The following is a 13,594-nucleotide window of genomic DNA, read 5'->3' on the forward strand; positions in this document are numbered from 1 at the left end:
ACTCAATGTGATTCTAAACTGCACAGTCTTTTTTATTACATAAAGGTTGCTATCTTTTATCTATTAAATATTAATTGACCCCAGTCCCAGTTTTCACAGTGTGTGGTTGTAGGAGTTAAGCAGGGACTATGGGCTTCTATTTGGGATGTCTGGTTCATCTGACTTAGCTAGAGGGTCGAGGGTCACTGAATGATGACACTGATTCGTCAGTCCGTTTTGAGGCGGGGCTGGCCTGCTTCGGCCTTACTCAAATCCTCAACCAAGCCCCAACCACAGCGAGTTCTACCAGCATCCAATGAGCAAGTGACAGAAAATGCAGTTCACCGAGTGGTAGGGGTGTAAATCGCTGCTTTCATCACGATACGATATTACATCGATTCATTAGACAACGATATGATATTTGCTGATATCTAAAATCTGCTGCGATACAATTTCGATTCAGGGGCCTGCGATCGATATGAGATGATATTATATGCCCATTTAACACAAGATGGCCTATCTCATTATCTAACAATACATGTTGATAATATAATAGCCTTCTTAATCGTTTGTATAATTTTCATCCATTTTTATTCATTCTGAACACTAAAGATCTTGAAATTAACAGGATAAACAATAAACTTAAGCTGCTACCTCGGCCATTTCCCTCTTTTTGATGACATTTTATTTAATGTCAAGGGGACTTCCTTATAAAATACAGCTAAAAAAAATATTAGCTTGAATTATTTGATTGAAAGGTTAATATCTTTCATAAGATTAATATCTTTCATAAGATTAATATCTTTCAATCTCTTACTATTCATATCTTAAGGTGTAGCGGCAGTAAACAATGCTTGGAGTGACATTTGAGTAGTTTTGGGCCGTGTGGGGTTTCAGGGCACAGATTGGTGGATTCCTCGCTAGCTTAGCTCATTAGCCTAATGGAGCTATCCACTTTAGCTGAGACTGCGGTAGCTCGTAAATTCACCCCAAGGAGAGGGTGACCGCCCCGGGGAGCGCAGGAGCTTCTCACCGCTGAGAGAGCAGCCGAGCTGCACATTATTGGAACTTTACACTGCAAGCCGGGCAGTGTAAAGGACAGCCCGCGGGGATAACAGCCAAACTGCGCCGCTAGCTCGGCTGCTAAGCCCCGCGAGCCTGTCGAGCGCTGGCCGGGTAACGTCGGTTCGACTGCTCTGTCAGCGGGGATATACACTCAACAAAAATATAAACGCAACACTTTTGTTTTTGCTCCCATTTTTCATGAGATGGACTTAAAGATCTAAAATTCATTCCAGATACACAATATTACCATTTCTCTCAAACATTGTTCACAAATCTGTCTAAATGTGTGATAGTGAGCACTTCTGCTTTGCTGAGATAATCCATCCCACCTCACAGGTGTGCCACATCAAGATGCTGATCTGACATCATGATTAGTGCACAGGTGTGCCTTAGATTGTCCACAATAAAAGGCAACTCTGAAATGTGCATTTTTTTGCTTTATTGGGGGTCTGGGGACTCAGAACCAGTCAGTATCTGGTGTGACCACCATTTGCCTCATGCAGTGCAACACGTCTTCTTCGCATAGAGTTTATCAGATTGTCAATTGTGGCCTGTGGAATGTTGGTCCACTCCTCTTCAATGGCTGTGCGAAGTTGCTGGATATTAGTGGGAAGTGGTGCACGCTTTCGTATACGCCGGTCAAGCACATCCCAAACATGCTCAATGGGTGACATGTCCGGTGAGTATGCCCATGCAAGAACTGGGACATTTTCAGCTTCCAAGAATTGTGTACAGATCCTTGCAACATGGGGCCGTGCATTATCTTGCTGAAACGTGAGGTGATGTTCATGGATGTATGGCACAACAATGGGCCTCAGGATCTCATCACGGCATCTCTGTGCATTCAAAATGCCATCAATAAAATGCACCTGTGTTCTTCGTCCATAACAGATGCCTGCCCATACCATAACCCCACCACCACCATGGGCCACTCGATCCACAAAATTGACATCAGCAAAGCGCTCACCCACACGACGCCACACACGCTGTCTGCCATCTGCCCTGAACAATGTAAACCGAGATTCATTTGTGAAGAGAACACCTCTCCAACGTGCCAGACGCCATCGAATATGAGCATTTGCCCACTCAAGTCTGTTACGGCGACGAGCTGGAGTCAGGTCAAGACCCCGATGAGGACGACGAGCATGCAGTTGAGCTTCCCTGAGACGGTTTCTGACAGTTTGTGCAGAAATTGTTTGGTTATGCAAACCAATTGTTTCAGCAGCTGTCTCAGTGGCTGGTCTCAGACGATCTTGGAGGTGAACCTGCTGGATGTGGAGGTCCTGGGCTGGTGTGGTTACACGTGGTCTGCGGTTGTGAGTCCGGTTGGATGTACTGCCATATTCACTGAAACGCCTTTGGAGACGGCTTATGGTGGAGAAATTAACATTCAATGCACGAGCAACAGATCTGTTTGACATTCCTGCTGTCAGCATGCCAATTGCACGCTCCCTCAATGCTTGTGGCATTTTGCTGTGAGACAAAACAGCACATTTCAGCGTGGCCTTTTATTGTGGACAGTCTAAGGCACACCTGTGCACTAATCATGATGTCAGATCAGCATCTTGATGTGGCACACCTGTGAGGTGGGATGGATTATCTCAGCAAAGCAGAAGTGCTCACTATCACACATTTAGACAGATTTGTGAACAATGTTTGAGAGAAATGGTAATATTGTGTATCTGGAATGAATTTTAGATCTTTAAGTCCATCTCATGAAAAATGGGAGCAAAAACAAAAGTGTTGCGTTTATATTTTTGTTGAGTGTATGATCCTCTCCCCATGGTGCCAACACCGATAGGTCTGTTAACGATGGATTTTAGTGTCCGAAATGAACTTTGATAATCATACACAAGCGAGAAAAGCCTGGTCCGCACCAGGCTTTTCTCGCTTGGGCGGAAATATTGTCACAAACACCCGAGCAAGGACATTGTCAAAATAAAAGCATATACAACATCGATTTGCATCGATGTTTGGACGTTGCATTGATTCAGTTGGATCGTTCGCAAATCAATCGATGGATCGATCTACATCGATGGACCGTTACACCCCTACCGAGTGGCCACTAAGGGCAGGTACCAAAACAGAGCATTCCTCATTGACTCCCCTTTTAAATAGGCCGTTTTCAGAGCATTATTCAACCTATTGGTCCAAAAACACATTCTAGTCTGTATGCTTAGGTCATATCTCAGTCTCAACCTCGCACAACATATCCGCAGCCATCTTTGATATTTACTATCACGGCTTCGACGTCGCATGCACGTCACTGTCGTCATCCGGTTACGTCCGCCCCAGAGCACCATACAAAGGGCTCTGGCGCGCCCATATTAGATAGAACCAATTGAAACGTGAGTCGGGATTTCTCGACTTTTTGCAAAAGCTTCAATGGAGAGTGTCCAGACCAACAGGCGCAGCAAATTTAATTTGCCAGCGCCTAGTGGCAGGTCTGGGAATGCCAGGCTAGGCGGTAGTGTCAATCGCCGACTACTAAAAATGGAAAAATAGACTCTACACGATGTGGATCACTGCGGTCACGCCGAAGTACCCGTTGGAGAAGTGGCGACCAGGGATATATAGTTTTTTTTACGTACATACCTATGTGTGATTTTCAAAAATATATTTATATACACATCTGAGTTTGCTACTCAGAGTTTGCTAATCACTTCCTACTTTTGTGATGATCATTAAATACAATCAACAGATGAATTACCTTCTCTAATATTGTATTAGAGAAAAAGCTTTTCTTGTCACCAATATGACTTTCTATGGTGCAATAATCAATGCAGCTTGCATTTCAACACAGTATGGAAGTATGTAAAAACTAAACCGATTCAGTTTAATTTTCTTTTTACTCTTGTGAATCATGTTTCTAAGGATTTCTATTCTATTATTTTCTATGTCATTTCAACACATTGTGCAAAAAGTATGGCTAGGAATTCAGCTCTCATACAAAAACGTAAACGGACATAAAGCCAGTGCAGGTCATATGGGTTTTCTGCTCTCTGCCCTTTTGTCGCCACTTTTAACAACTCACACTTGTGTGGTGTGCATGCGCAGTGGCGCTGGAAATACTAATATTAAATACTAGTATAAAAAAAATAAAAAATGTATAAATCGATTATTAACTTTTATGAATCGATTCGGAATCGTTCGAGAGAGAATCGCGATTAATCAGAAAATCGATTATTTTTCCCACCCCTAATAATAGGCCTATCTGGTTTCATTTTACACAAACACATTCGTTCTCACACTTCATACATGTGCCGACGGAGTCGCCGTTTCTCCTTTCTCCACTTTCTGTGCGTACGCATGGGTCAGAGCTTGCGTGGAGGACCGCACATCTTCCCGTCAAGTTTGGTTTTTATAAATCTCAATATTTGCTTAGAAAGTAGCGTGCGCCCTCTTTTGGGCGTACGCCACGTTTATAAATCAGGCCCCAGGTGTCTGGAGGGCTGTTTAGGAGTGTGAACAGTATTTGGCTTTGTGTGCAAGTGTGGGTTCTACCAAGGGAGCAGTGCTTGTGTGTGTGTGTGTGTGTGTGTGTGTGTGTGTGTGTGTGTGTGTGTGTGTGTGTGTGTGTGTGTGTGTGTGTGTGTGTGTGTGTGTGTGTGTGTGTGTGTGTGTGTGTGTGTGTGTGTGTGTGTGTGTGTGTGTGTGTGTGTGTGTGTGTGTGTGTGTGTGTGTGTGTGTGTGTGTGTGTGTGTGTGTGTGTGTGTGTGTGTGTGTGTGTGTGTGTGTGTGTGTGTGCGCATCTGCATTGGCTGCTCTCTGCTCTGGGCCTGCTGTCTCCAGGATGCTGTCTGTCTGCTCTCTTTGAATCACCGATAAACGCCCTTCCAGATATCCCTCTTTTGTTGTATTTGTCTTATTTCCTTTGTGTTATCTCTGAACCCCCTGGACCATGTGGGTTTGAAATGCTCTTGTTACATTCCCTCAGTGATCCATCCCTTATCTTTAACTTGTCTTCCCACCCATTTGCCTCCCTTCCATCCCCTCAGTTTTCCTCTTCTCACACACAGTCGCTCTCTCTGTCTGTCTGTCTCTCTTTCTCTCTCTGCCCCCTGCTGCTGCAATCTGCTCTGATAGAGATATCATGTGGCAGACGCAGCTTTCTGATGATGTATATCTATTGTATTACACTATTGTTCCCCTTCTTTAAAACGTGTTTGCATAGTATCTGCAACGTGTGACTATAATAGGAGTTTTAAAATTGGCTTTTATGAAAGATGTTGAAGTTGTAGTTACCGAGACAGACACACCAGAATAGGTAAAAAGCGTAGAAATTAGTGGTGCAACGGATCACGCGTTACCAGCGGTCCGTATGGATCAACCCTCACGGTTTGGGACGCACATGAACCGCGGGTTGGGTGAATATGTAAGAAAAAAAGAAAAGCTGGCTGTGTGTTCACATGATCAGCGATTGTGTTGTAGTTAGTGGCGATCGGAGCGCTGCATCCAGAACTACTGTAGGCTACTGACGAAAATCACACAACAAATTTTGTAGGATAGATAAGTTTCAGTTTCGTTTTTTTTATCTCAGTTTCAAACAGCTGTTTGCATCAGCTGATCATCTCGCGACAGCGGTCAGACAGTCTAAAGCAGTGGTGTCAAACGTACGGCCCGGCCCACGAGATGATTTAATCGCGACTTGTAGAGCACACATTTCTGAGCATTTAAAAAATAAGTAAGTCTCTAGCCCATTCCTGTGAGGAGTTATGAATTTTTAAAGAAATAACCAAAATGCTCACTACAGCCGCTAGGGGGCAGCCACAATTTAAAAAGCACATTTTAGTAACGTCGGAAATGGTAAATGGCAATCTTGCTTCACAGCTATTAATGTTTCCTCCAGTGCTTTATGGCAAAGTAAAAACCAAAAAAAATATATATACAGTCCCCTCCAATAGTATTGGAACGGTGAGGCCAATTCCTTTATTTTTGCTGTAGACTGGAAACATTTGGGTTTGACACCAAAAGATGAATATGAGACAATAGATCAAATTTCAGCTTTCATTTCCAGGTATTAACATCTGGATCCGATACACAACTTGGAAGATAGCATTATTTGTAAAGGAACACCACATTTTTAGGCGAGCAGAAGTATTGGAACAGATAGACTTTAAATAAATTAAAGTGAATAAAACTTAATATTTTGTCGCAAATCCTTTGCTTGCAATAACTGCATCAAGCCTGTTTGAATAGCCTCTATAATATCAAGAGTTTGCTGACCGTGTATGTCTTAAAGGGTGGGGTCACTGGGGGAGAATGAGAGCACCCCCTATGGACTAGTATATGTCTATTTGTAGATAATTATACACTTGATACCCCCCCACACATAGATATAAGACACTGTTCTGTAACTAATCGAGCAGGTGCCAGGCGGCTCTCTCACTGCTGCTATCATGCTCAAGTCCTCTGTATTGTCTGATGGATGCTCCTGAAATAAACCTTTCTGAAACACAATGATGATTGTCCAGCCTCGCCCTTGTCTTGGTCGCCATGGGGAAACAGTCGGCTACTACATTGGCGTCACGATGACGGATAAAATAACAAGGAAACATGATCTACCTGTACGCGGCGGGACCCATCTGATTTCAAAGAGAAATTCAGATTGACGCCGTAGTTGAAAGTTTCATGTCTGTCCCAGTATCTAAAAATAACTGAGAGAACTGCGACGGGAGATAAGGTGTGAACGGCAGGAAGTGCTCTGAGTCAAGGTCAAGATCACGGCATGATTGTCCAGTCTGGGGACTACTCAGAGGCTCCGTTAGGCCAGGTATCCACGAAGTTCCTGTTATAACAAAGAACCGTGTGTAGTTTTATTGACTATGACTTTGGGAAAAAAGGCTGGACTGGAATGAAGCTTGTTACGTCGCTCTGTGCTTTATGTACGCTCTGGAAAAAGACATAGACCAACGTCTATGTCATCGAGAATTCTGACTGCTCGGGTTACTGCTCCCGCGCTATCGCAAGTGCAATGTTGTGGTCATGCTGAAAGAGGAGGAGGCCACGCGCATACCAACCGCATACCAACTTGGGCTTTCCTGGGCTGCTGGCCACAGAATTCCACGTCTGGCGGTCTGCCAGGTATGAAATGGAGGACCATCCTCTGTGCCAAAGTTGGATGGACTACATCTCCCATGCAAGCTGATCATGTGTCCAAATTTCTGAACTCGAGACTGTGAAAGTTGCAGCTGTTTTAAATGTGCTGTCGTCATTGCAGGGGGCTCTCTGCACACTGATCTCATTTTATCATCGTTCAGTGTTTAAGCGTTTGCATTGTTGGTCCTATTACAATTGTAGTTTACTGCAGTAATGTGTACATCTATGCATTGTATTCTACATTACTCATAAAGAGTGTTTCTGTGTTTTGTTGGAGGTTTCTGTTGGGCCATTCAAATATGTTTGGTTACATCTCGTTTTTGATAGATGAAGTGTCATCTAAATGGAGGAATATGTGGTGGATTTGAATAGCCTCTATAATATCAAGAGTTTGCTGACCGTGTATGTCTTAAAGGGTGGGGTCACTGGGGGAGAATGAGAGCACTTGTAGATAATTGTCCAGCCTCGCCCTTGTCTTGGTCGCCATGGGGAAACAGTCGGCTACTACAACATCACCAAACTTTTGCATTCTTCTTTTGTGATGCTTTTCCAGGCTTTCAACGCAGCCTCATTCAGTTGCTGTTTGTGTTAGGGGGTTGCTCTCTTAAGTCTCCTCTTTGGCAGGTAAAATGCATGCTCTATAGGGTTTAAGTCTGGAGATTGACTTGGCCAGTCTATAACATTCCACTTCTTGCCCCTGATGAACTCCTTTGTTGTGTTTTGGGTCATTATCTTGCTGCATGATGGAGGATCTTCCAATCAGTTTGGTTGCATCTTTCCTTAAATTGGCAGTTAAAAAGTTAATTTAGCTGTTGCCATCATGTTACATCATCAATGAAGATTAATGAGCCCGTCCCAGAAGAAGCCATGCAAGCCCAAGCCATGACATTGCCTCCACCGTGTTTTGCAGATGAGCTTGTATGTTTGGGATCATGAGCAGATTCTTTCTTTCTCTAAACTTTAGCCTTTCCATCACTTTGGTAAAGGTGCATCTTGACAACAACACAGTAACACATGATGGCAACAGCAAAATGAACTCAGAAGTCTACAGGAACATTTTGTCTGCCAATTTAAGGAAAGATGCAACCAAACTGATTGGAAGATCCTTCATCATGCAGCAAGATAATGATCCAAAAACACTGCAAAAATAACAAAGGAGTTCATCAGGGGCAATAAGTGGAAGGTTTTAGACTGGCCAAGTCAATCTCCAGACTTAAACCCTATAGAGCATGCATGTTACCTGCTAAAAAGGAGACTGAAGGGAGTAACCCCCCAAAACAAACAGCAACTGAATGAGGCTGCGGTGAAAGCCTGGAAAAGCATCACAAAAGAAGAATGCAAAAGGCTTGATGCGGTTATTGCAAGCAAAGTATTTGCGACAAAATATTACGGTTTATTCACTTTAATTTATTTAAAGTCTATCTGTTCCAATACTTTTGCTTTCCTAAAAATTTGGCGTTCCTTTTCAAAAAATGCTATCTTCTAAGTTGTGTATCGGATCCAGATGTTGAAAGCTGAAATGTTGATCTATTGTCTCATATTCATCGTTTGGTGTCAAACCCAAATGTTTCCAGTCTACAGCAAAAATAAAGGATTTGGCCTCACCGTTCCAATACTATTGGAGGGGACTCTATATATTTATTTTTAGTGCTGAACAATTAATGTACTAGCAAGCGTGGTGTGTCTGCGGCTCTGCACGTGAGAAACGAGCAGGAGCATGCTAGTGTAGGCCTACAAGATTTATTTCCTAATTTTCAAAGCTGCTTTATTTTTATGTTTTAAATTGGGAAAAACGTATTCCAAAACAACCTATAACCTCTGTATTTAAAAAGAAATCAAAACAGTAGAAGTTGCACTTTTATGTAATTGTATTTTGTACTGTCTGCATGTTTGCACAAAATGGGTCCCTGTACATAGCAAACAAAATTACACAACTGTAAGGTCAGTGTCTGTTGTATTTTTGTATTCAAATAAACAGTTCTTTATTTCATTAGTCCGTATTGGCATCTTTGAGTAAAATATCCCCAAAAATGTTGCTTCGCGCCGCGCCTCCTATTCCCTTGGCCAGCAGCAACCTTTAAGGTGCCAACACACTGCACACCGCCACACGACGAGTTTACATAGAAAGTCAATGTATTTTGGCGGCGAGCGGTTCACGCGGCCAGGGCGGCGCGGCCGCCGCACGAGTTGAAAATATTTAACTTTTCGCCGCCGGCCGCGCCGCGATGGCCAATCAGCTTTGAGCTCCTCCCGACCTCACTCACTTCGGGACGACAGACAGAGGAAATTAAGATGGATGAAAACATAATAGTCACAGTTTGCGCCCATAAGTTCTGTGAATAGCCTATGTGTCTGTTGCCTGCTGTATGCAGCTATCAGTTTTGCTTTATGAACCAAGTTAGCACCGGTTAGCTTGGGTAAAGCACCATCAGCACAGCAGACTGGTGCTCTCAGCACCGGTTAGCACCAGCGCCAGCATGTCCCCAGAGTAGGAGAAGGCTACTCTGGTCGTGCTGCCGGCGGCGGACACAATATGACCCAATATGATCACGCGGCGCGGAACCTGCGATTCGCGCGGCCAACCGCCGCACCGCGGGGTGCAGTGTGTTGGCACCTTTACTAAGACGTTTCCTGGGGGGTACAGAGATCCCTTGTGATCCGTGATAATGTAGGTTACAAATGTAGGCTGAGTGATAAAGCATATTACTGAAAAACAAAGCTAAAGATTTGAAGTTGATATATGTACGTTATTTTGCCATTATTTTACTGGTCCGGCCAAGCCCCAACCTCAGCGATTTTTACCGGCATCCAATAAGGAAGTGACCAACAACTGTAGTAACCAGAAAGTGCCACTGGGTTGGCGCCAAGACGAGCAGTTTTTCTTTGACTCACTTGTTAGATAGGCCGTTTTCAAAGTCTTATTAAACCTATTTACAGCCTGGGTCACAAAACCATTTTAGTCTGTATGTTTAGGTCATATCTCCATGACAACACTGAGGGGGGTGAATTTTTTTGGCCCACACTAGTTTTTATTCTTTTGGAGGTTAAAATGTATTGGCGCGATCTCTTGAGTGACAGCTCTCCGCCCGTTGTCCCTCACTTTGCCTCGGAGGTATACGTCAGCTATCTCCCTCCCCCCGACGTGACGTCGATTCCCCTTTTCGGCAAGAGGAGTGAGGCGGAGTAAAAATCTCACAAGATGGCGACGTGCACAAACCAGGATTATTGGATGCCGTGTGAATAACTGAGGTCAGCCCGGATGCTACATCCATATTATTTACTATCTATGGGTCCGGCCCACTTGATATGTATGTGGCCCTCGACCCAAAATGAGTTCGACACCCCAGCCAGTGATGATCACTCAAAACAAAATGATAAATTAAAGCAGCCTCTTCTTCCCTCTATCGGTCTGCATATCTTTCTCTCCACTGCACACTCAGTTACTATATCCATGCTTAAAGGAAGCAGGATTATAAACTAATTTAGCACTTTATTTTGTTTTTGAATATTTTAAGATTATATTTCGTAATTCACTGTGGATTTTTGAAAAATAAAAAGCAAAGGTAATTTAAAGCAGTCATGTTTGCCTTATCTTTGCCTTTTTGTATTGTTGTTGATCTGAAAATGATCCGACCCGTGACTCAAAAACCGTGACACGATCCGAATCGTTAGTTTTGTGATCCTTTGCACCCCTTGTGAGCTGTGGTCTCAAGTAGGGCCCGACCGATATGGATTTTTTTGGGCCCGATGCCGATTATTTGCAGAAAAAAATTTGATAACAGATTCCATTTTTATTATTTTCTGCAAAAATACCTAATGAAAAAACAACAATGTGTACATGAACTTTTTCTTTATTGTTATATGCATCGTCAAAAAAAAAAAAAGGTGTTTACAAATATGTCTAAAGTGACTTGGGGCATTTTTAAAATCAGACGTTAAGCATTTTATCTTACTGCACCCCAACCCTATGGAACTCTCTCCCTCCAAACATCCGTAACTCAGACTCAATAAACTCATTTGAAAGTCAACTCAAAACTCACCTCTTCAAGAAAGAATATGACACCTGACTCCTCTCAAAATCTTATTTTAATTTTTTTATTATTATAAATAGTCAAGTGATGACCAATGGCTCTGCTATTGGTTGCAGTGGGAACTGTCAATGTAGTGTTTTCAAAAATATATAGTTTACCAAATCCCCCAAAATAATGGCACTGATAAATATAAAGGTTTTTTGGACACTACATCATGAAACAGTTTCTAGTCAAATCCCCAAATATTTTTTTTTACCTGAAAGCATGTGACCTTTTCAATATTATTTGTATTCCTCAGCTATCATCGAAAATATGGCAGAGTTCAGACCAGGCCTGTGCACAGAGGCAGCTCAGCAGGGACTAATGCAGTGGCTGCTCAAGAGAATCAAGGTAAGAATGTGACGGAACAATGGCTAAATGTTCTTTTAGAGCTGGAAAAATAAGTCACGTAATGATTGAGCTGATCGACATGAAATGACTCAGCAACTATTTGTAACCGATATATATATTTTTTCAAATCATTTAAAGCGGCTACGAGTAACATTTAAATATATTTTAAACAGCCTCATGTTTCCTCTGATAGTCATACATTACCTTTAACAGCTAACAAGACCATCAGTGCAAAGAAAGAAGTTTTATATAGTTTTTATTACTGCTTTTGGTCTGGTCGCACACCCAGTCCGATTTTCGGTTCGCTCGTGCAGGCTCTATGGTCACATATCCGTATTGGTCGCAGATTTCAGTGTGGAGCAACAACGCGATTTGAGAAGCCTATCCCTCCAGGTGAGGGAAGGGGAGCGGGAGCCTTGTTTGAGACAGTTATTTGTCGTCATAATGACTGATAATGGGGCTGAACCATCAAAGAAAAAAAAGAGAATGCAATGAAGAAAAGCTAAAAGGGAGAGTGATATAGGCTACGGGCGGGACGAGGGTGTTGCCAAGCAACGTGTATACAATTTCACGAGAGCTAAACTAGACTGCAGTGTTTACTCCTAAATGAATGAGCGGTTGGTACTAACACAAAGTTTGCTTTGCTTAACCATCATCAGATAACCATTATCTGAAATAGTCATTATTTACATCAACAACACAAACACATTACCTCATCGTGATCCATACTAACTGCCGTCTCTCGTTCATTCGCTTTCTGTGAGGACACGTAATCTTTCAGCTCCGTGAGAGAGAGTAGTTAGGTGACGCTGCTGCATCAACTCATTGCAATCAGGTGTATGTAGCACTGACTGGCATTAGTTGATGCAGTGTCAAAACCACTCTCACGGAGCCGAAAAGAGTCCTCACACTTTCAACACACGGACATGCACTATATTGCCCCCTTCTCAGTTCGCACTCGCACTCCAGGCACAAGCTAGAAAACAGCTTTGCGACAGCGGGCGTCGTAAAAATACTACCGCTTTTGTCCAAAGGGGACGCCAACGTGCCATGTTACTCGTAGTTGCTTTAAGTATAATATCCAGCCATTTCTTTTAGCTCATCAAATGTGAACATTTGCTGTTTCTCTCTGTCTTAATGCTAGACTAAAACAAAATGTATTTACTTGTCGGTCAAAAAGAAACGCTCTGGTCAAGCGTGTTTAGTTGTTATTCAGATGTCTACAGCCACATCCTCCATCCCAACCCAAAAACAGCCATTCTAGGCTCCTCATAACACCTAGAGACTTTAAGTCATTGGAAAGCTCTGTCGATCCAGTATGGTGATCGCAAAAAATAAGTATTCTTAAGGTTTCGAACAAAGAGATAGCCCCTGTTTTGACTTCTGGCTCATGGAGTTCTCCAGTACTTAATATATGGAGAAAATCCGATATGAGATTTCAGGGAAAGCAGAGAAGTTTAAACAAATATGGCAGCCTTTCCTTGACTATATCACAGTACATAAAGGACCTACATGACACCTCAATTCATTTTTATTTTCAATTTAACATTTGCCTCAAAACAATGCAATTGTATGAATGGATGACCGTAGAAACCTGCATTGTAGAGTACGCCATGTTGGTTGTTTATTTAATCTTTTATTTTTGTATTCCTTTTTTCAGGTTCTTTTTACGTGTGTGTGTATATGTTGAATTCCTTATTTTGATTTTACTACGGCCTTAAATGTATAGGGGTGGGTAGAGGAGTTTGATAATGTTATTGTTTGTTGACCCCCTCAGTGTTCTGCCTCTATAAATCTAAAAATCTAGAAATAAAGTGACACATTTTGTTGTATGATATAATGCGATATTCTAATACTAGAATTTGGAGAACTCTGGAGTTTTTCAAGATGTGGGGTAATTTGAATTTGAGCGCTCTCCCTTTTCCTCAGGCAAAGATGCCGTTTGATGCTAACAAGCTGTACTGCAGTGAAATCCTTGCTATCTTGCTACAAAACAATGACAGTAAGTGTGTCTATGTTAATGATTTGTG

General features: G+C 42.5%; 1 protein-coding gene across 1 annotated transcript in view; it reads left to right on the plus strand.

Annotated features, from left to right (window-relative positions):
• ctnnbl1 (catenin, beta like 1) overlaps positions 1-13,594 on the plus strand; it is a 117,443-nt gene that overhangs the window by 19,795 nt on the left and 84,054 nt on the right. Inside the window, exons 7-8 of the mRNA XM_080030604.1 lie at positions 11,473-11,564; positions 13,494-13,566. Of these exons, the coding sequence (XP_079886730.1) occupies positions 11,473-11,564; positions 13,494-13,566 (165 nt within the window). The remainder of the gene's footprint in view (positions 1-11,472; positions 11,565-13,493; positions 13,567-13,594) is intronic.

The sequence above is a fragment of the Ammodytes marinus genome (genome assembly GCF_949987685.1).
Source record: "Ammodytes marinus genome assembly, chromosome: 7".
Taxonomy (NCBI): Eukaryota; Metazoa; Chordata; class Actinopteri; order Uranoscopiformes; family Ammodytidae; genus Ammodytes; species Ammodytes marinus.